General features: G+C 42.6%; 1 protein-coding gene across 5 annotated transcripts in view; it reads left to right on the top strand.

The window, feature by feature from the left end:
- Positions 1-22,251, top strand: part of LOC311269963 (cell adhesion molecule DSCAM-like) — a 94,343-nt gene extending 72,092 nt beyond the window's left edge. The window contains exons 12-33 of one of the 5 annotated variants that reach the window (XM_084374531.1): positions 5,547-5,743; positions 6,123-6,219; positions 6,380-6,508; positions 6,754-6,921; positions 7,546-7,616; positions 8,619-8,862; positions 9,265-9,411; positions 11,815-11,970; positions 12,416-12,549; positions 13,330-13,483; positions 14,287-14,404; positions 14,503-14,666; positions 15,036-15,134; positions 15,244-15,432; positions 15,638-15,928; positions 16,829-17,005; positions 17,095-17,125; positions 17,240-17,370; positions 17,484-17,633; positions 18,575-18,772; positions 18,938-19,240; positions 20,253-22,251. In XM_084374531.1, the coding sequence (XP_084230657.1) occupies positions 5,547-5,743; positions 6,123-6,219; positions 6,380-6,508; positions 6,754-6,921; positions 7,546-7,616; positions 8,619-8,862; positions 9,265-9,411; positions 11,815-11,970; positions 12,416-12,549; positions 13,330-13,483; positions 14,287-14,404; positions 14,503-14,666; positions 15,036-15,134; positions 15,244-15,432; positions 15,638-15,928; positions 16,829-17,005; positions 17,095-17,125; positions 17,240-17,370; positions 17,484-17,633; positions 18,575-18,772; positions 18,938-19,240; positions 20,253-20,632 (3,728 nt within the window). In that variant the 3' untranslated portion in view covers positions 20,633-22,251. Of the gene's footprint in view, positions 1-5,546; positions 5,744-6,122; positions 6,220-6,379; positions 6,509-6,753; positions 6,922-7,545; positions 7,617-8,618; positions 8,863-9,264; positions 9,412-11,814; positions 11,971-12,415; positions 12,550-13,329; positions 13,484-14,286; positions 14,405-14,502; positions 14,667-15,035; positions 15,135-15,243; positions 15,433-15,637; positions 15,929-16,828; positions 17,006-17,094; positions 17,126-17,239; positions 17,371-17,483; positions 17,643-18,574; positions 18,773-18,937; positions 19,241-20,252 lie in introns of all 5 variants that reach the window. The other 4 variants (XM_084374530.1, XM_084374533.1, XM_084374532.1 and 1 more) reach the window with 4 other exon arrangements.
- The last annotated feature ends 1,095 nt before the right edge of the window (positions 22,252-23,346 follow it).

The raw sequence follows: 23,346 nt of genomic DNA, 5'->3' as shown, positions 1-23,346 counted from the left end.
AGTGCAGCCATTACGAAAGAATAATGGGCCGGGCGGCTAATGCAGTGGTTTAGATAGATCCCATTCTGCCAGGCTATTGTGGTGGACTCCCCGGGAAATGAATTGCAGCTATTGTGATGTCCTAGCTTGGCACTTTCATTGTTATGAGTGTCTGTGCATAGGCTAATGTCTCGTCATAATACACCATGCATCATCCTGTATGAACGCCGCCACTGCACTAACAGCCAGCAGAAATTGCTTGCACTCACTGCACCAGGATTAAGTTGTGTGCGTCTGCATGTGTGAGCGTGCGTAGATGCACTTGTGTTGATGTTTGTTTTTCTTTCACAAGCTTCTTTATAGGAGTAGTAATCACTGTCATGGCACTGGTTGCAGGTGGAGGCTTAAACAAATGATTTTCATGCAATTTCCAGTCAAGCATCCCTACCTCCAAAACAGATGCAATTCAGTCAATTCATTACCAATCCACAGCGGATGCTATCAGAGTCAGTCAACAGCCACTCAATGTTTATCAGGGCCAATTAAGACCAATCAAGCCTATTAGACATCATAATGTCGGCAGACACAGTGATGAGGGCAGAGCACTTAATGAGGCTTCACTGAACAGAAGTGGTAAATGGTCTTGTGGTCACTGAGCAGTCTCCCAAGCACAGCGTCCCTCAGACAACCATAAGGAAGTCCCCTCTTCCTCTGATCTCTATTTCTTTCATCTTATTTACTCATCTGCATCCAGGCCCCTTCCCTCCCTCCTTCCCTCCCTCCTTCCCTCCCTCCTCTGCACAGAAGCCCGCCCAGTCTGCAGGCATACATTTGGTATCATGCTCCATGTCCAAGCCAATTGTGCAGCTAAGGGAATTATTTCAGTACATTGCAGGCGGCCAGTGAACCAGTCATCTTTGTGCTTTCGCCACTGAGCTCTCCCCTTCCCCCCATCCACGCTGTCTCTTCCCCAGCGCCCACTTACAGTGTGCCTCCAGGGCAGGGAGCTATACGCATCCCAGCTAGCCCTCTCTTGTCTGGCCCTCATGGCCCCATTGAGCTGGGGCGCCCTGTGGCTGCAGCAGCAGTGACACAGTGTGGGGTGAAATGTAGACTAGCATCCTAGTGCGCTCAACATGGGTGATACTGTGATGAGGCCAGCTCATCTGCAAACAAGATAACACAACAGAAGGTTTTTTTAATTACATTTTTTAGCACTTCAAAAAATTTGGAAAAATGAAAAATAATTTATTGGATACAACTATGACAAGCCCAGAAGTCCACTGGTGTACTGTAGGTATAAGGTTTAACACTGTGAGCAGCAGCAACGGTTTTATTTATGATAAACAGATGAAAAAGTTGCTGATTGAAGTATCAAGTAAAGAGAGAAAAGAGAAATTTATACTTCATCGACATAAAAACCCAAGAGAAAGGACATCATTTTAAAGGAGCTCTGTGGAACTTCTGTGTTTCACTGGAAGCCAGTCTATAGTTTATGTTAGCAGACATTTCTATATTAACGATAGCTACTGTTGCTCTCTGTTAATGGGGCGGAGAAAGGCACTGAGACGAAGAAGTCGAGAATGTGCATATAGTCACATCCCGAGTCCTTCAAGAAGAAATCCAGAGTCCAGCATTTAACAGCAAATCATCCACTGATTACAGTCCACTCACATATGGCTTATGAAAAAGTGATTCATACATGTAAATTGCTACAAATTCTTTCACACAGGCCCTTTAACACATACAGCTTAAATAAAACCTGATATTGGAGTAGTGCATTGCAAACATCAGAGTCCACATAACCTCATTTATAGACTATCATCATCAATCATTTTCTTTAAGTAAATCTTTTTGTCTGACTTTGAAAATGGAGCTGGATGTTTCAGTCCTTTTGTTAATAAAAATGTATCTGCCTCAAATAAAAAAACATGTAATCCCTTTTCATCACCTCTCACTTCTTGTTGAAATTTTCACTGCTTTCTTTCTTTGATCATAGATGAATAGCCTCACACTGAAGTAGTAGTCTGCTATAATCTTATGTTATTATGCATCTCCTGACTCCACCGTTTGGATACTTCTGTTCTCCACATCAATAACAACACCAGTTAGAAGCGCTAGAAACATTTTCTGTTTGTATCTCTTTTTTGGCCCTGCATTGCGACATTCAGGGCGTGATTGTGTAATCATCATCATACTCCTGTGAAAATCAATGGCAGGTCCATGTTCTATTCCTGGATACTAGAAATGGCCCTTTTTCTAAGAGTAGAGACTGGAGAGAGAGAGGAAGGAGGAGAGGGAGGAGGGAGGCGAGGTGGGGAGAGAAGAGGAGAGGAGAGACTGTCCGATGCTGGTTGGCATGGTAACCTGGCCAGGTGAAAGGGAGCCTGGGAGAAGGGAGGGAGAGGGGGCTTTTGTCTCACGGGAGTAGCCTATCAGCAGCCAGCCTATCCCCCACAATCCCCTGCAGGCTTAAGCGTATCATCACTGCCCTCTGGGTTGCTGTGGAGGAACAGGGCTCTCCTCACCTTCACATAAAAGACACATTGTACTGTGCAGTAAACATACACTACACTCTGCCTGCTTTTCTTTGGTTTTCCAAAAACTGTAACGCTGATGTTTTCTGTTATTTGTTTATGTATTATTAATATTACCTATTCAGACACAGCACCAGATTTCTAGGAATGATCTTAGATTGAGAAATAGTTTGGAATTGCAGCACACTGGCACACACACTGTTCTTCCTCCACATCACATCCATTTGTTTTCTAAAGAGTACTGTTGTTCCTGTTTCTGTGTGTGAAGGACAGTTAGCACTACGTAGCTGTGTTTTACTGCTTTATTTGATGTCCTATAAACCTAGATTTAGTCTTTTCTGGACATGTGCATACAGCAAGTTATTAGTAAAACAGTGAAATCCAGCAAGGAACATAAACAAAGATTTCCATGATCAGATGAACTAGAGATGATTCAAAGTGACTCACAGTGATTGAGCTAATGTAAGATGAGATTTAAGATTAAATCACCTGCTTCTGTCCAACAGCTGAACCCTGTTTGCTGTGTGTTGTGTTCAAAGGTTAAATTAGATATCAGGGGAGTTGATGCCTAATGAGACAGGGGACTCCCTTTTCCTCCGTCACCTCCTCTCTTTCTCTTTCTTTGTATTTCTCTCTTCACTCCTCCCTGCAGTCCTGTTCCCATAGTTCCACTGGATATTAAAGAAATACATCAACACAACAATTACAGGGCCACAGAGTGTGCCTCAGGGCTGGCTCAGCTGGGCTGCCTGCACACACAAACGCACACACATGCATATACATAGACACGAACTGATGCATGTACAAACACACTCACACAAACACGCCTTGTCTCTGAGCCCTCTTCATGTTGTAAAGACACTCCTATTGTTGAGTATTTGTTTGCTTTTGTGTTTCCGCTGTCTTTGACAGTCATGAGTGCGACAACAGCGTGCAGCTTGTTGTTGTTGTTGTTCTCTGTATTTATTGGGGGATTGCAAACCAACTTTAAAGGTGCAGTCCTTAAAGTCAGTGAAAGCAGTTTGGCTTCATATAATTGGCTCTGTTTATATATTTATCAACAACATTGTAGAGTCAATCATTTAAAATTCCAAATATCAATATACCCGATGCATTTTGTGCATTCAATATTCTAATATTTAGATATTCTAATGATTTCCATTTAAAAACTTCAGTACACATTCACAGTAATATGAATCAGTAATATGAAAAAGTAGTTTTATGATCAGTACACTATTATTAAAATGTTTACTTTGCACCTAAGCCACATCAGTCCAGCATATCAATAACATCTGTTGCCTGTGATATAAAAAAAGAGAATTGGGAGCTGTAAAAATGTGCTTTTAAACACAGATATACTGTAATATACGGAACTTCCCCTCGAGATCCAGGATGCTGATATGTCTTTAGTGTTTACAGCTCAGACATCCTCTACACACCTAACGGGCAGAGCTGTCTTGATCTTTTCACCGCCCTTGCTTTTGTCACCTAGCACAGTATCTCCCTCTGCACAGGAGTGTCAACAACATTGCCCTGTGCCACCTCTGAGCCTCTTACACGGCAAAATGAAAGTGGCTGTGCACTGAAACGATAACGTTTTAAATAAAGACTGAGCAGTTATATTCCCCCCCCCCACACACACACTTTTCCAAGTGTGTCTCACAAAAAATTCATACTTGTCATGCAAAATAAATCAGCGTTCTTTTCTGTAGCCAAGCCCCAAATGGCTGCAGAGTGAATAAGAGATGAGGCTTAAATGTTTGCAACCTCTTGCCTGACACTTCCCATCACATCACTGAGGTCACGCTTAGTGTGTTTGTGTGTGTGAGTGCGAGAGCAAGCACACACATCTGTCTGCATGCACAAGCCTGCGTGCGTACGTGGGTGTGAGTGTGTGTGTGAGCATCTGGGAGCAGAGGGTTGTTATACACTCTGCTGTGGGTGTAATGAGGCATGTATGTCGTTAGTGTGCGTTTAGTGTTGTGTCTTCAGAGTGTTGTTAGAGCATCGCTGTACCATTTAGGAGCCTCAGATACAAGATACACGCCAAGGCTGCTTGTTGCCTTCAGCACAACATTAGAGGGAAGCTTTATGTTCTGTGAATACTGTCAGTGCCAAATGTACAGGAGGTTTGTTTTCCACTAAGTTGCTATACAACGTGTTCAAATGTTTGTTTGTTTTTTATGTTGCAAATGGCAGATAGTAAGCTTTTTTTGTATCACAGCTAGATAAACAGCTGAACTTAACAACTGAATTGTTGTCACATGACTAAAATATCACAAATGAGGATTGCTTTTTGATTATTCAGCATACTTAAACAAAGCTTTACTGGTAGTACAATAATGTTGATCTTGACAGAGCCCTTAAAGGCTCATACAGTATGCATAAATAATAAAATTGAAACAATATTAACCAATAAATTCTGTTATTTGATTCTGAATTATTAGAGCTTTATTGGTTTTCAGGTTTGTTTCATAATAGAAATTCTACACTTTTTTAAAAAGTCTATTTTTCATTTATGACATTGTTCCCTTTCACCTTTCAGCCACTCACATGCTTTCTGCCCTTCGCAGTAACTTGCTGACTCCTTACATTGATCTTGAGTAAGCTCACCAATGTGCTTAACTTGTTAGCTGGCAGGGGAGGTAGCACTTCTAAGTTAAATAAAAGAAGAGGTTAGGTACTGTGTTTAAACTGTAAATATTTAGTTGCTGCAGCACCCTGTAGTTTACTGATTCAGTACTATGACATTGTTATTACTCGCTAACAGCGGCTAACTGGCTACATCTGGCAGCAGTTATTGAGCTGGCTAAAAGATTCCCTGAGATTTGAGGGGGCGGTAGCCGGTGACAAAATCCACTGTCATGAAATGTAAAATTATGAAATAGGGGTGACACTGGGAATAAAACTTGGGAATAAAAACACTGGTGTTTGATTTGTAACTCAAATCAAGCAACAATATGTTTCATCTGGACAATAACTATAACAAGATATATTGTTCTCTTTTTCTCCATCTTATTTCCACACCAGTTCCTGCCATGATCACGTCCTACCCCAACACCACGCTGGCCACGCAGGGTGAAGAGAAGAAGATGAGCTGCACAGCCCACGGTGAGAAACCCATCATGGTGCGCTGGGAGAAGGAGGAACGCATCATCAACCCCGAGACCAGCCGCTACGTGGTTTCTGTCAAGGAGGTGGGCGATGAAGTCATCTCCACCCTGCAGGTAGGAAGCTGGAAGTTGGTTTTATATATGAGGCAGTATCATACTTAAAGGTTTTGTCTTGTATTCTGATGTTTGCTACTTTTTTTACTCTTTTCATTGAAAAATTTCTGGACTGTAAAATCCTCCTCATGACACAAAACTGTTCACCACTCATGTCTACACTATGACCATGACCTGTGATGATAAGTATACGTTGCTTTATGGGTCACAAGCCAAAAAGTTTTTGGAAACGTAACTAGAGGGAAAGCCTCTAAGATAACAGATATTGGCATTATTCTTTTAGCATCAATTTCACCAGTGGACCAGTGGAAATCCAAATGCATTTGATATTTTGCATCAGTTAATTTCTAAACTCATCTGATTCTTGTGCATCCATCAGATCATGCCCACAGTGAGGGAGGACTCCGGCTTCTTCTCCTGCCATGCCATCAACTCCTTCGGTGAAGACAGAGGAATCATACAGCTCACAGTGCAAGGTATACATGCAGCCACTTCAACTGCTCAAAGAAAAAATAAACCAATGCCTTGATGTACATTTTCAACCTTCATACCAATTACAGATAATAGCAAATTGCTATTTAACCTTCTTTTCAGTTACACCAAAATAAAAGTGTTTGTCATCTTTGTGCCTCGTAGAGCCCCCAGACCCCCCAGAGGTGGAGATCAGAGAAGTGAAGGACAGGACCATTGCACTGCGTTGGACTATGGGTTTTGATGGCAACAGCCCAATAACAGGCTTCGATATTGAGAGCAAGAACAAGTCAGGTACAAGAGACACATGTATATCTAAAATGAGATGGTATGGTCATATTCTGAGCAAAACAACTACTTTACATTTAGCTTTGGATGAAATGTGTGGAGAATTATGTGTTTTGGTTGATGAATTATTGCTGCAGTCACTTTGCTTCAGAGCTTTAATGTAATATAGCCCGTCCTAATGCACTTAGCTAGATTTGACCTCTCCCTTGACTTCTGCAACCCCAATAAACCTCGGCCTCTCCCCTCTACAGCCTCCTGGGATACCGCTCAGAAGACCAAAGATGTCTCACCTCAGCTCAACCAGGCCACTATCATCGACCTGCACCCCTCCTCCACCTACAACATCCGCATGTTTGCCAAGAACCTGATCGGTAAAAGCGAGGCCAGCAATGAGCTCACCATCACCACTGATGAAGCAGGTGAGAATGAACTTTCTTTTTCTACCCACCCACCAATGTGTATATAGTCTGCTGTGTTTCAGGAGCAAACGTTACAGACACACCCTTTATTTTGATGCAACTTATAATATACAGTAATGGTAACAAGAGTAAATCAGTTTGTTACTGTGACCCAACAAAACAGTGAGAAAGACAACAGTCAGACGTGAGTGAAAGACAAGAGGCATAAGGAAGTAAAGGGCCGACTGAGTCAATTCATTAACAGCCCGGTGACATCAGCACCATTGGCTCTGTTGCATTATTGAACACACGCTGACCCCACACTAAAAGCAGAACTTTTCAATTAGCGGCCTCAGTAGTAAATGTCACACTACGATCAATAGACTGAGGCTGGACCCCCTCTGCAAATTAGCCCCCCGTCCCTTCATCTCCCATCCCTGCCACCCCCCACAGAGCACTTCTCCTCACCCTCAGCGGCCACCTATAAAAACAACCACCACATCCACACTCAGACTCACATCTTGACATTTGCTGAGTAGAGTTTTGTGCAGCAGTAAATGTATGTCGTATCTTGTAAATATGTTTGAGACAGTTGTTGGATGTGTACAGTTTTATGATGTTGACATGTTGGTGATGTGATCTCAGCTCCTGATGGACCACCTCAGGAGGTGCAGCTGGAAGCCCTCTCCTCTCAGAGCATTCGAGTCACTTGGCGGGTAAGTTACTCCGACTCCTTATCGATGAAGGGAGTGTGTAGTTTTGTTCAGATAGGTACAATCCTGGATGACAGAGCTGAGCGATGAGTTGTGGCTGAAAGATTCATTCAAATGCCGTTTTAAATTCAGTTCAAGTTAGTTAACTAAGTCAATGAGTCTTTGAACTAAACATTTAACCTGCTGCTGCTTCAGTTGAGCTGCTCAGCTGTACTGGTCAGCTCCCAGGTGTGACTGTTTGACTTTATGAATGTAAAACAGGATATTACAGGAAAACAGCATGTGTGCTGAGCTGGCTGTTCCTCAATAGTAAAGGTGTTAAAATAACTGTGTGTGTGTGTAGCTACAATATTTTTGGCCATTACCAGTCTGTCATCTCATGTCTGGTGGTTTAGGTGAGATAACAGGTTATTTTTTCCATCATTTGCACGTTTTGGTCTTCTTAAACCTTGGATCTTGTCTTCAAGAGTGTGTAAATCCAAGAGAAACATACTCATTTCACACATGGCACCAGAATGCATCTTAATAGACACCTCATTCGATGACTTGTAATGTAATTTTACTTCCTCTCTACTTATGTTTTCATAAGTAGAGAAACCATGCAGCCAAAGAAGAGGATGGTGTTGGCTGCTGTATGAATGCCTCAGCTTGGATGCCAGCTGTGTTACTGTTGATTAATCATTATATGAGGATTATAATGCTATTCATATATTGTCCTACTGTTCTAAGTGTTGACAAGGCCCTCATTCAGCACTAACAGGAATACATTTGCATATGTTGCACCATGATGTCAGGGGCATGGGTGAAAAACAAAAGAGGATACCTAATCTGGACCTTGAAGGGCACTCAGGGGAAGAGAACAACATAACTATGTTAAAAGTGTGCAAATTGGTGTCTTTTACCACATATCCTCTTTACTCAGATGTGCTACTTTGCACACAAGTAGAAAAACGCAGGGACATTCATCACCATTGTCTCGATTAACCCCTGTCTTTCCTTTGCCAGTCGCCCAAGAAGCACCTACAGAATGGAGCCATCAGGGGCTACCAGGTGGGCTACAGGGAGTACAGCTCTGGTGGAAACTACCAATTCAGTGTGATCAGCGTGGAGACCACAGGAGATAACGCAGAGAACCTTGTTCTGGACAACCTGAAGAAGTTCACCCAGTATGGAGTCGTAGTACAAGCCAGCAACAGCGCTGGGACAGGGCCCTCTTCCACAGAGGTGGCTGCTACCACACTGGAGGATGGTAAGACATGAGATGAAGCTCAAGTATGATGTCTAACTCAGTGGAGTCTTGATGATGGGCAGAATGTTCTGAATAAAACTATACAAAGAGAACATGAGGGAAGAACAGTAGGGGATACTGGAAAAACCAACACAGGATTCTACACAAATGTTGGATGTGATATGTTTGATATAATTACATTTTTGTTACACCTGTCTGTAACATAAATCCAACTGCGGTATTGCTAACCACAGCTGTAAATGTGCTGTTCTCAAAGAGGCACTCAGCTCAGTGTGAGAGATTTGTGAGCTTATATCACAACCTAGTGGAGATCAGAGGGTGCTGCTACTGTACTGTCAGTCTGATTGTTTCTACTGAGAGTTCACTCTTTTCATACTCTGTGTCCTGGCTCTTCCCTCTCAGTGCCCAGCCGTCCTCCAGAGAACGTCCAGGCCACTGCTACGTCTCCAGAGGTCATCTCTCTGTCCTGGCTGACTCCTCCGAAAGACGCTCTGAATGGCAACCTGCTGGGTTTTAGGGTCATCTACTGGGCCAACCTGCCTGATGGAGGTACACATTTATATCTGTACACTACTTAAAGACATTAACTCTATATGTATATATGAAACTTAATATGTGCATAGTATTTACCCCACACTAGTAGCTCACAGTAAATTGAATTTAACATAGCAATGTTTTGATCCAACAGAGATTTTCATCAGACTTTGTCAAATAAACATCACAAAACAAGCAAAAGTTGATCTGGATTTAGATCGGCTTTGCAAATTATTTCTGAGGAATAAATACTTTCAACACATGTATTAGATGTAAAGATGAGTCACTCTGAATGTAAACATTACTATTGTTTGTTTATAAGAAAACTCCACAGGGCCCCATTAAGAGTCTACCCTGGGCCAATCAGAGCCGAGCTGGATAACACTATCTTATACTCATATATAGGGGACACTCCATGCATATTGAAAGGGCCAAAATATAAATATAAAAAAACTTTACTTTGACAGATTATTAAAAATAAAAACATCACAAAGATTCTGTAAAATAGGATACATGAGTTATATAAATTATCCAGAATAAAAACATTTCAGCCAATCAAACTGCTACATAGAAAAAAACATAGTAGATAGAGAAAAGCATGAATGATAATATATTATGGTGCATCTGATATCACTGTGTTTCTGTCTTGATGCGATCCAGTGTTTATTTATCCAGTAATCTGTGCTGAATGCAAAAGGCTGTGTAATGCTGTGTTTACTGTACATAATGAATCAAGTAATGAGGATTGTTATTGATGCTAAAGAGTAAGATATAGCTTATAGTTACCCAGGTGCATTGTGGGTAGTTGAGTAACCTCCACCACTGGCCAAAAGTCTGCTTGGTCCTGTGGAAGTCAGACAGCGTGCCAGGCCATTGTCAAATGCTGGGTTTGTGTCAGAGGGATGGGTTGTGACAGCACGATTACCTTTGACCCCTGCACTGTCACATCATGTTGGCCTGCCCATAGAACATGAACACTCAGGACCTGACAGCCAGGATTAGTTTGCATGGTAACAGTCTGTGGCTCCATGGGCCAATGCTCATAGTTCAATTTAAATGTCATGATTTGTAGAGGATTTGAGGCATGTTGTTGTAGATAAATATATATAACGGTCCACAATACACACTTGTATCATTTGGATTGAAGCTGTTCATCTGTGATAATGTTCTTCAGTATGAGAGAATGTATTGACAGTGACCAGCAGAGGGAGACACAGGCCAGAAATTCCATCCAGAAACAACTAAAAATCCTCAGTGCTTTGAAGGATTATTCTCGTGGAAGTTCAGGTGCAAGTGTCAAGTAAACAGAACAATCTCACGGTCATAAACTGTGTTGTTGACTGGGATGAGCCACCAACCGAAAAATGACAAAACAAATGCTGCATTGTTTTTTGTGTGTACTGCTGCAGAGAGAGATGAGTTACAATACAACAAGCTGGTTAACATTACTGAGCGCTCCAACAGCTGAGACAGTAAATCATGTATGTAACATGTTCATTTCACTGTTGGAACCTTGATTCTGAAAAAGTTTGGATGCTGTGTAATACATTAAAAACACCAGAATGCAGAAGTCATTTGCAGACAAACTTTGTTTACAGACAGCATTTTACAAAGTGTCCCTGAGCCCATTTAGTAATATGCTTTGTTTTTTAACCGAGCATCTATACCAGGAAATAAGATAATAAAACATGTAAGTTAAGTTAACAACATTGAAGTCATTCACAGCAATTGGTGACATTTCTAATGGTTGGTGTCAATACAACATACCAGAAAAGCTCAAATTCAGGAGAGTTTCTTGGACCTTTAATTAACTAATGGTTTCAGATTTTAAAAGGTTGTTTTATTTTTGTATCTGGGCTGTATAACTGGATATCATGCCACACACACATATACACACAACCATGCACAAAACACATTTACTGTACAGTAAATGTCTGCAAGTGCGATGGGTATTCCAGTCATTTTAATTGCTCATTAAAAGCAAGAGAAGAGGAGATGCAGCTGGTCTCGTAGATCTCCAGAGAGAAGTGAAAATAGAGAAAGGAGGGAGAAGAACACATTGTTAAAAAAGGAATATAATATAAGACATCAATAATTCAGACCCTAACAGCTGAGGACAGCAGGGTGCCAGTCAGGACCTGCTACCCCAGCAGACCTCGGGTGCAGGGTTGTTTAAGCCTGATGATTGAATATGACATTATATCCAAGGCTGTGCTATGACACCCCAGGGACTGACATCTACTTTAATGTATGTGATCTGCTGTATAATATAATAGTCACATGTTTGGATCAGTGGCAGCTTGTCACATCACCGAAGTATTTACAGTAAGAGACCTGCATGGAAAACATCTTTGACCTGAGGTGTCCTCACTAAATGTAACTTTATTCCTCCTCCCTCTCCTGTTCTCCGTCTATCAGAGCTCGGAGAGATCAGGAATGTGACGACCTCGAAGCCCTCTCTGGAGCTGGACGGACTGGAGAAGTACACCAACTACAGCATCCAGGTGCTGGCCTTCACCAGAGCTGGAGACGGTGTTCGCAGTGAGCAGATTTACACCCGCACCAAGGAAGATGGTAGGAAGATTAAGTCACTTTTCCAAATAAAAGGCAGCTGTCACATTTCACTTGTATCTCAGCCAGGCTGTTTTACAGATATGCTCATACTTGTGCTGAAGTGTAAGTTTAACTCGCTGCTGTAGGGCCTCAAGGAATTGCAGTATGTCAGTCTGATATTTATATTACATGGAGATTAGATCAGTTTTGCTAAACTGAGAATACTTTGTAGCAGTGAATGAACCCCTGTGGTAAAAATGAGGTAAGGAGGCAGCAGGGTCTTAAATATGCTTATTAAGTGGAGAGCTGTAACTCTTGTATGTAGCAGGAAGTCCTGTAGAAAATGACATTCGGCCATCTGTTATCTTGCTTTACAATCAGTGCAAAAAGCCCCATAAAGATCTTCTGAGTAATAATATTAGCTTAATGTGTGAAATATATCACCTGGCTCATCTGTTCCTTTCAGTCCCTGGTCCTCCGGCGGGTGTGAAGGCAGCAGCTGCATCAAACTCTGTGGTGTTTGTGTCCTGGCTTCCTCCTCTCAAAGTGAACGGCATCATCAGGAAATACACCGTTTTCTGCTCCAACCCACACCCCACGGTAACACATTTAAAAATATATGAAATGAGACAGTCAGTATTTTTAGTCATTAAAGTTCCTGTGATAAATTAAGCGTTTAATATTGAGTGAAATTAAACTGATCATTTGGGCCATCTGGCCATGAGACTTAGTAACTAAAATAACTTCTAGGAGAAGGCTTCCTTATTTTTCTTGTCAACTAATCCCATAAAAGGACCAGAATCAACAATGTGTTAGTCTGTCTTAATACTTTCTGACCTGCATACCAGCGCTGAGGCTGTTTGTTCCTTATGAAAAGTATTTTCCTAAAAATAAAAGCAACTTAAAGCATCTGTAATCAAAATGTTGAAATTGATGGAAAGGCTATGTGTGATGTAAAGGAGTTACTATTCGTGAGGAGCCTACAGAGAACTAACACCAGGTTGTTTCTGGTTAAACAAAAAGGATCTCAAAAGTTTGTCTCCCCAGGGATCCTTTCAGTAATGTTGTCAGACACTTAGAATAACAATCTGAGCCTGTCTCTGGCAAAAACAAGCGCTTTAAGTGGCTGTACTTTTGATGGGCGCAGTTACACTCAAAGATTACATTTCAGCCATTTCAGCCCGTCTCATAGCTGCCGACTGAGATCTGCAGGACCGCTTCTAAAACCTTTTTGTACCTATTAGTCATGTAAACACCAAAATATGTCAACATACAGCCCAGATTTTAAAGTACTGGAATTACCCTTTAAGTCAGTATTAAATGTTGATGGAAAACAAGATAAAAAAGTTCTGACAGTCCTAAATGTTTTTCCTCCTCCAGGTGAGCAGTGAGTTTGAGGCAGCCCCAGATGTTTTCTTCTACCGCATCCCCAACCTGAGCAGGAACCGTCAATACAGTATCTGGGTGGTGGCCGTCACCGCTGCAGGCCGTGGAAACGAAAGTGAAATCATCACTGTCAAGCCCATGGCTGAGGGTAGGTGGAGCCGGTCTTTGGTAGAAACAGTACTGTGTTCCACATTTAATCTGCCTGATTTACTGGTAAATAAAAAACTTCTGTCAGCCTGTAAAAGAGGTAGATGGTGTCCTCGTCCTGGCGGGACTACAAGTGCAAGATAGCGTGCATCATTTTAGGACTCCTTCAGGTTGAAGCACAAGTTCTGTACAGCAATGAGGAAGGACATTTTACAATTCAGAGTATACCATGTTATTGCAGTAGGTCCAGTTGCTAACTTTTAATAACTTCTTCAAAGTCAGTTTAGTCCAGCGTACTGTAAATTGAAATGCAAACAGGATCCCTCGATGTGGATTACACTGCTTCACCTTTTTACCCCAACTCACTTGACCCATGTGGTTTCACAAAAAAATAGTCAGTAGTCATTCCTGGTATCTCCTTACAAGACAACAGGTGGGGAAGCAGCAGTTGAATGTGAATTAGCCTGTGTTTGGCCCTGTCAACACTTAACATGGTTGGTGAGAGCTGATAAGCTGATTGCATACACTGATAGACTCCATGGTGTCTGGAGTCAGGACCCAGAGTCCTGTCTGGTGTCCAGGTGATGGATGTTCTCTCCTCTCTGCTCCAATGCTTAGATAGAGAGAGAAACACCGTCAGATTGTGGCCCCTGAGCATGTAGCCCTGACTCAGTGAGCTGAGGGGTTAGCGAGGAAAGGACAACAACAGTGAAAGTCTTCTGAAATCATTACGCAAACAACAACACACCCATGTGTTACTGCATCTCCTCTGTTGGCTGATGTGGCATGTGTGTATTTTTGCAGCCCCGGCTCGGATCCTGACCTTCAACAGAACAGTAACGACCCCCTGGATGAGAGACATTGTGCTGCCTTGTAAAGCAGTGGGTGATCCATCGCCGACCATCAAGTGGCTGAAGGAGATGTAAGTACAGTACAAAGACAAACATGCAGCAGATGTTGTTCATACCGTCTCCAACAGCAGCTGAAAACATAACGCTAATTCTTACACGTGTGTTTCAGCAATGGAACCCCAGCGCCTGTTGTGATTGACAGCCGGCGCAGTGTCCACGGTAACGGCAGCCTTGTTATTCGCACGGTGAAAGCAGAGGATTCTGGGAACTACACTTGTGTGGCCAGTAACAGCTTTGGGTCGGACAAGATCGTCCTCAACCTGCAGGTTCAAGGTAAGAAATAAAACAAGTGGAAAATACAGCGCTTCTGTACCAGCTCTAAACAACTGGTCCCCATGAGAATTTAAACACACAGGTCATGCTTTTAACACATTGCTGATGAAGGTTCTCAGTCATCCAGGTCATGGTAATTCTAAGTGCTATATCGTAGGCAGCTGGACTTGTTTCAGTTTCTTGAAGACTGAAGAAGCCTCTTGGATGGGAGGTGAAGAAAGTGAAACAAGTCCAGCTGAAATAGCACTTATAATTTTACACATATTGTAACAGTAGGAAAAACTCTTTGTCTGATAGACACATCTTCTCTCCTGTGACTTGTCCTTTTAATTAATTATTGGTGGGCTTTGTCTGTTTTCTTTCCTTCAGTTCCACCTGACCAGCCTCGTCTCACAGTGACCAAGACCACCACCACCTCAATAACCCTCTCCTGGATCCCTGGAGACAACGGAGGCAGCTCCATAAGAGGTCAGACTGTCTTTTGTTTCACTGTTTTTGTTTCTGTTGTTTTTTTTCTGTTTTCCTTCTCAGTAGTAGCAGAAGGGCTCTCTATTCACAGTCACGTGTTCTTCCCCAGGCTACATCCTGCAGTACTCTGAGGATAACAGCGAGCAGTGGGGGAACTTCGCCATCAGTCCCAGTGAGCGCTCCTATCGGCTGGAGAATCTTAAGTGTGGCACCTGGTACAAGTTCACACTCACAGCCCAGAATGCAGTGGGGCCAGGACGCATTAGTGAGATCATTGAAGCAAAGACTCATGGGAAAGGTAAACACAGTTTTCTTTTTAGTTGTGCATAATATTATAGTTGACTTATATAGTTAACTTTTTTTAGATCAAGCGATTAAGTAAACGATTGTACGATTAATTGATAATGAAAATAATTGTTAGTTGGAGCCTGCAACTTGTAACTTCCGGCAAAGGTTAATTGTCAACACACTGACAACACACGTTCCTTCCCCTCCCTCTGCAGAACCTCAGTACTCTAAAGAACAGGAGCTCTTCACCAGCATCAACGCCACCCGGGTCAAACTCAACCTGAACGGCTGGAATAACGGTGGCTGCCCTATCACCTCCTTCACCTTGGAGTATCGGCCTGTAGAATCACCCACATGGACCACGGCACAGCGCACCTCCCTCACCAAGAGCTACATCCTGTATGACCTGCAGGAGGCCACCTGGTACGAGCTGCAGATGAAGGTCTACAACAGCGCCGGCTACGCTGAGAAGAGAGTCAAGTTCGCAACGCTCAGCTATGACGGCAGTGAGTAACAAAACAGCAGGGAACAGAACTGTTGCCTACTCTTTTCTTTGCAGGGGACGGAGTCTCTGAAATATCCGTCATGGCCTGCTGAAACTGTGCCTGTATGATTCACCGGCTGCTCCAGACATAGTATGATGTGAACACTGGAACTCTGACTGTTGAATAAGTAGAGCATCTGTGATAAAAGACCTACGCTTTCAGCATACTGAGTCTGGCTAACAGTAGAAGTTTGAAACAAAGAGAAATAAATCACTCTTTCCGGAGGTGGAGGTGATTGAATTCGACAATAAAAGACACATTTCATGCTGACTCCGGTGGCTGTAACTGGTCTGTGTGTTGCTGCTTATAACACTCCATCACAAGCCTACTGAATGCCACCACATGAGTAGAATAATTTCATGATGTCCTCTGAGATAAAGGGCACAGCCAGCTCATATTGCGCCCTGGGAGCTCAGTGGTATTCTGCCATAAGCGGTTCTGAAGACCAACCACGTCACTTCCTGCTTCATCAGCATCCTGCAGCTGTTGAGAAGAAACCCAGGCTAAGCATTTAGTTATGAAGGATGAGTTCATTGGCATTTAAGTACACTTTGGCAGATTGGGAACCAGGTACAACCACCAATTCTGCAAAAGGTCGAGTGCAGGTATTAACAGAGTGCAGCAGCCTGATTGGAATCAAATGTTAAACTCTTAACTCGGAGCTGCTGGCGGTCTTCAGCAACTTTTGCACTATATCATAACGGTGATTCAGTAGATATCATTCAGCAGCACAAATCAAATGATTTTGTTTTTGTGATTCCTACAACAACACTGACGATTGTTTCCTGTCATGTAAATTATGTCTTTAAGCCCATCTGGGTTGAGCAACAGTATAACTCATATCATATGACTTCTGCACAGGTACCATCGCACCTCTGGTGAAGGCACCCAATGTGAGTGAGGACAACTCTGGTGGCGGTGAAGGTCTGAAGATGATGGTGACCATTTCCTGTGTGTTGGTGGGCATTGTTGTAATTTTCATTGGGCTGCTGGTTCTGAGGAGGAGGAGGAGAGAGCAGAGGCTGAAGAGGCTCCGAGGTGAGATGAGAAAATCATCGAACATGACAGTTAAGACTCTACTCTCTTATCTTCAGCAAGTTAAAGGACGTTTTCTGTTTGTTTTCCAGATGCAAAAAGTTTGGCTGAGATGCTCATGAGGTAAGAATGTTCAACAACTTCATCTCAGTATGCACACAGCATTGTTGTCAGAGGAAAGTTTATTATGACAGGAGTTTGTGATAATGAAGTTCTCTTTTGTTTTGTGCTCCTCAGTAAAAACACTCGTCCAGCAGAGCCAATTAACAAACAGCAACAGACGCTCCGCATGCACATTGACATCCCCAGGGCCCAGCTCCTCATCGAGGAGAGAGACACCATGGAGACTGTTGGTAAGCTCACCACTGGTGTGTACTGCTGCCACGGAGGGAGCTGCTCTTGTTTGTTTGTTTTGTTTTGAGTAATGAATACAGCAAATGCTTATTAAAGTGCTGAGCTCGTTTTTGTTGCTGTCCCGCAGACGACAGGTCCACTGTGTTGCTGACTGATAACGACTTCGGGGAGACCCAGAAACAGAAGTCGTCCACAGTCACACACACAGTCCACTACCAGTCCCTGTCCCAAGCCACCGGTCCTCTGGTAGATGTGTCCGATGCCAGACCAGGAACCAGTAAGTCCAGTACGGACGCTTTTTTTTAACTTCATAATACATTAAATAAACATTTGGTTCTGTTTTCACAGCTATCTTCTTTTCCCAAGCATTATTCCTTTTATTCATTTGTAATTGTCCTCCATTAATGTGCTTTTTGTTTACCTCCACTGTACGCTGAGTGCTTTAGAATGAAATTAAACAAAGTCTGCGAGCTGGTTCAGGCTAATCCACCACCTCACTCACATGGCACACTCTTTTCACTCTAACATAGATCCAGCACTTTATGTTTACATTCTGTGTTACCCATTAAGGCTGGGTAGTATATGGATATAACATTGATATCGTGGTATGAGACTATAAATTGTCGTAGACTGTACTTGTTCTAAAACATTTACAAAGATGAATATTTTAATAATCTTAGTAAATCTTAATCTTGGACATTGCTGTATATCTTAGCACATTACTACCACCTGTATATGAGTGGAAGAGTGTGAAATCATTGGCAGGACTGTGTATCATGTCACCTGTGTGCAAGTGTTAGTACGAGTGAGACTTTGTGCATATAACAAATCGAACGGGGACTCTTTTGTTTGTCCGTAGCACTACTAGAGGTCAGAAACTCCCCTGAGAAGACTACAGCTAATGGTCAACTAGCTCATGAGTTGTGCATCCAAGACTGAATACTCAAACTGTTGTTATGAAAGTAGTGTTTTCCTATCATTTTCACAAAACCCTCAATGATATAGTCACTTCTAATCAAGAATATGTCTGATAAGAAGTTGCAAATGGAGCCTGTGTATCCTGAAAAGAAACATGCAGGTTTTGGACATTTTGGTTGCAACTGATAATAGATGCAAGGAATTATTTACTATTACCATGACTACCATGACCATTTCATTGAGTTCAGTCATGTCCTTCCTACGACCTGCATAAACACCCTGTGTCCTCCTCATCCTCAGACCCTACAGCCCGCCGCACAGCCAAAGCCGGCCCAGCTGCTCGCAACCGCTACGCCAGCCAGTGGACCCTGAACCGCCCACACCCCCCTGTCTCCTCCCACACTCTCAGCACTGACTGGAGGCTGCCCACACCCAGAGTCGCAGGCTCTGTGGACAAAGAAAGTGACAGCTACAGTGTCAGCCCATCTCAGGATACAGGTAAGCAACACATCTGGATACAGCTGTTTTAAAATGTACACTATAACGCTACTCGTCATCTCTAACAACAAATCAGTTTCCTGACAACTTTAACAAAGTAACATCCCAACAATTCTGCCACTAACTCTTACACTAATTCCTCCACTAACCCCGGCCCGTGTCCAGACCGAGCGCGGAGCAGTATGGTGTCAACAGAGAGCGCGTCCTCCACCTACGAGGAGCTCGCCAGAGCCTACGAGCACGCCAAGATGGAGGAGCAGCTGCGCCACGCCAAATTCACCATCACCGAATGCTTCATCTCTGACACTTCCTCAGAGCAGATGACAGCAGGCACCAACGACTACACCGACAGCCTGACCTCCAGCACACCGTCCGAATCGGGCATCTGCCGCTTCACTGCTTCCCCGCCCAAGCCTCAGGACGTCAGCCGGGTCATGAACATGGCCGTACCCAAGGCCCACAGACCGGGTGAGACCACGCTGTCAGAGGCCACAGAGCTGTCTCAGGCTGAACCCAGACGACACGCTAACCTTTTATTATATTACACTAATACCTTAATTTTAACTTCCTGTCTAATATTGATATCCAACCATGAACTAATACCACCGTGAGTCCAATATGTATTCAAGTTGGTGATTGTATCAGTTAGGTTAGACTTAAAGTCCTCAGGGGAGAAACTGGGGAGCCATTAAGTCAGAAATTCAATCTGAGTAACATAAAATAACATTCTCAGATATTAGACGATTAATATTTCACACCGCCGCCTAAAAATTCATGAGAACTCTCTTACGAAACTAAAGAAGGAAACTGTGGCTGCTGTGTTGAAACGGAATGAGAGTAAATTTGATTACTTTTACCAACATGTATGATTGAGGTTTAACATCTAAATGAGCCTCACTTTATGGAGATGCTACCAGCTCTTAATGAGACACTGCATCCAGAAAACCACCTCAACATAAGTCACCTAAATAATTCAGATCTGCTCTTAACAAGTGGTAGTTTTGATACGTGTAAAAATGTGAAAATCAGGCTTGATAGGATTGAAATAATGCACAACATCCTTGCTGTGCAGTGATATTAATTTTGAAAAAATAGTCCAGTCTTATAGTTATGTAATAGTTCAATTGTAAGTCAGGAGCGACAAGGGATGAAGGGTAAGACCATGAAATTAGATGAGGCCAGTGTCAGAGACAGTCTGCATGTGTGTGTGTGATCATACTGAATAAACTCTACTGATTTATTGCTTTGATAAGCTGACGTAGCTGTTTTCATCACATATAAAGGTGAGTCAATAGACGGAGGACAAAGCCTCAAACAAGATCTGCTGAAACCAACACATGGAGTTCTTCAGTTCTTGCTGATCAAAAGAAACAGTTCATGAATAAAATAAGTTGAGGAGGTCGGGTGATGTTGATGTTGAGCAGGAGTGTCTGCATGTTTTCTCTTGATCTAACTCTGACGTGTGTGTGTTGTCCTGCAGGGGGCGAGTTGGTTCACCTTCCTCCGTACCTGCGCATGGACTTCCTGTTAAACCGAGGCATGTCCTGCTCGGGGTCATCCAGGGGGACAGCTAGTGGGGAGAGAGCGGCCATGGGCCAGGCCTGTCTGGAGCCCCAGAAGAGTCGCTCTCTGAAGCGGCCCTCTCGCATGGCCCCCCCAACGCCCACAGAGGCCCCTCAGGCCAGCAGGGACCCAGTGGCCCAGTGGCAACCTGGCACTGCAGCCACGCTCCCACACAGAGAGGGCTCAGAGCTGGCCCAGGCCGCCAAGCTCAGCACCTCCCAGGAGTCCCTGCTGGACTCGCGAGGACATCTCAAACAGAGCAGCAACCCCTACGCAAAGTCCTACACGCTGGTATAACAGCAGGGGCACCTAGGGCGGGACTAGAACTCACTCTAACACTGGACTTAACACTCAAGTGCAGTAAACTGACTTTCACCACGCAGTTCTGTATATACGTCCCCCCCTCCAAGGGCGGGGTCACTTTTACTAATCTCCTTTTATTTATTTTAGAGCTTTCTTTTATCTCTTGTTTGTATTTCTTTTTTTCTTTTTTTTCTTTTTTTTTCACTTGAGAAAAAATTCACTCATCGGAAACGACTCCAGCCGGAGCTTTGCCAAACTAATTGAGTAACGAGGGAGCATTATTTATTCTTGATTATTGTTAATTCTTTATAATTAATCAGTGATTATTAATTGTTAGTTGTCAGCTATTAATGATCATTAATTATTGATTACCAAATGATCTATTATCACCATTGCTACGATGTTTTCATAAGAACCGGACATCTTTTTTTTCTGGAGTGGAAGATGACGATTTGGAGTCATTTTTTTCCTATGGAATATCCTTGTGAAACACTGAATGAAACTTGGGAGAAATCTTGGAATGAAAGCAATTGACACCAGTCCAAACTTTTCAGCTGCTCTCAAATTGTTACTTTTTTTGAAGAAAAAAAAAATCTATTTCCTATGGATGCATGGGGACTGACCAATTAAAAGACAATGAGGATTACGATCGTGGCTGGACAGCCCAGTCGAGCATTTTGTCACACTATGAAATGATCCAATGTGAAGATTTATTATTCTTATTACTATAAATATATATATAAAAAGAGAAATCACTTTTATTTGTGGATATTACAGGGAAGAATTGATTTGGTTAATAAAGTCCTTAGTCATGTTTGCACATATCTCGTTTTAATTAGGAAATGGAGTCTCTGTTGATCTTTCTCTGTGTCCCATTCTCTGATGGTGCAATATGAAAAAAAGATATGAAAAGTATATGAAAACTATTGCTCTATACTGTACTGTAATGATGAAAAATAACTATGTTGTGAGTATACTTACAGGGCCGGACACTCTCCAGCTATGTATTCAGGTGTAGTTTACCACTGCTTGTTTGCCAGGGTGGTAAATGATGTTAGCTAGAATAGGGAGGGTTTAGAGAACTAATGGTTTGCACTTCACAACACCCCAACTCAAGTGTGTCCAGATAGATCCCCCTACTCTCAGTGCACTAGGTAGAGTCTTCAGGGCTCTCACTCTCCTCAGTAGATTTACTGTTGCTGCATTGCAGCGATGCTCCTCTACAGGGAAAAAAAAACGTGAGACAATCCAGCAGAATCCCCCCTTCAAACCAAACCTATAATGTCTATGGGAAATATCTAAAAAAAAAAATGTGGATATACGTAAGAAGCTGTTTTTTGTTCCTGTCTACCCTGGCCCATTTCTGTTCTTTCTGTTTCTTTGAGTTAGCCTGAAGGGAGAAGAGTTTGATCCAAAATGCTGTGAGGTCATTATGTCAGTTTCTATGATTAGTTTCTATGATTGAACTGTCTTCATTATGATTATACATTTTAACAAAAAAAAATGTCACTTTTTATTTTTAACATGAGTGTTCACCATGGTGGCACTGGAATAAAGAGAAACTAACACAAAGTTCCAATTTGATTAATAAAATGGCTGTTCCCCAAAGTGTCCTCCACGGGTTTGACATGAGTGACTGATGGTGGTGTGGAGATGAAGCAGACGCATGCAGAGCAGGGGGAGGCTCTGCTCTCTGGATGTTTGGGTCGTGAATTTCAGCACGAGAGCCTGAATCCTCGCCTTATTTTCATCGTAACAGCCGTAAGACGCCTTAAAGCTTGTCAGTATGCTGGTCACTCAGATCATCTTCTGTGATCCTGCAGGTGGCAGTGTTGTAAAAGAGTTGTGTTACTCACTGATCCATCCTCTCCCATCAAGTTTCATCCCAGATCCTTTAAACATTTGAGAAACACTTGCACAGACACATGCAGTTTGCATTTCTGGGCCATTTTGCTGTTTGGCTGTGTTTTACTTTTTTTTTTTCTCGCCTACCAACAATTATTACTTGAAGATGCCAAGTAGGGATTTCCTGTCCAGCAACACTTGCACTATATAGAATAACTTCACTGTCACACCAACACATTGCAGTTTGTGACCTTCATCTTCCCAGTGCATGTTGAGATGAACTGCAGCCCTCTTAACCCAAAGAAAGCAGGTGAGGAAAATGTGTGAATTACTAGTATTTTCCTGGACTGCAGGAGTGGCGAAGAGTAAAAGCTACCCAGATCATTGGAAAACATTTTTGAGACATCATCAGCCATCGAGTTTAATTTTTGTGTCAGCGGTAACACACTGAGAATTCATCTGCAGGGAGACATGAGAAATCCGTTTCCCCATAAACAAAGCCTCAAAAGACCAGAATGCAATGCAAAGTTGTATTATCAGGGGTGTAGCTATAAAATCCATACTACACACTAATTCTAAGGAGTGTGGAGTATGTGTTGTGTTCACACTGAAGAAGTGATAAAAATGATGCATAGATAAATCAGAATGCAGACCGATGTCTTATTAAAAATATCAGTTTTTGTTGCCACAAAGATGCAAAATATTCAAAACAACTTGGTTCCGTCAATTAAACTGAATGCAAACATTGATCTGGAAATGGTCTCAAACAGACTCGGCAGCCATCTTACCTAACTGCACCACCACCATCCCTCCTCCTGCTATGAAAGTCAGCTCATACATGTAATCTGAACATGAAATGACGC

Source organism: Pagrus pagrus (assembly GCF_965226575.1).
Source record: "Pagrus pagrus genome assembly, chromosome: 14".
Taxonomy (NCBI): Eukaryota; Metazoa; Chordata; class Actinopteri; order Spariformes; family Sparidae; genus Pagrus; species Pagrus pagrus.
Note: the sequence above shows the minus strand (reverse complement) of the source record. Positions and strands in the feature narration are given on the sequence as shown.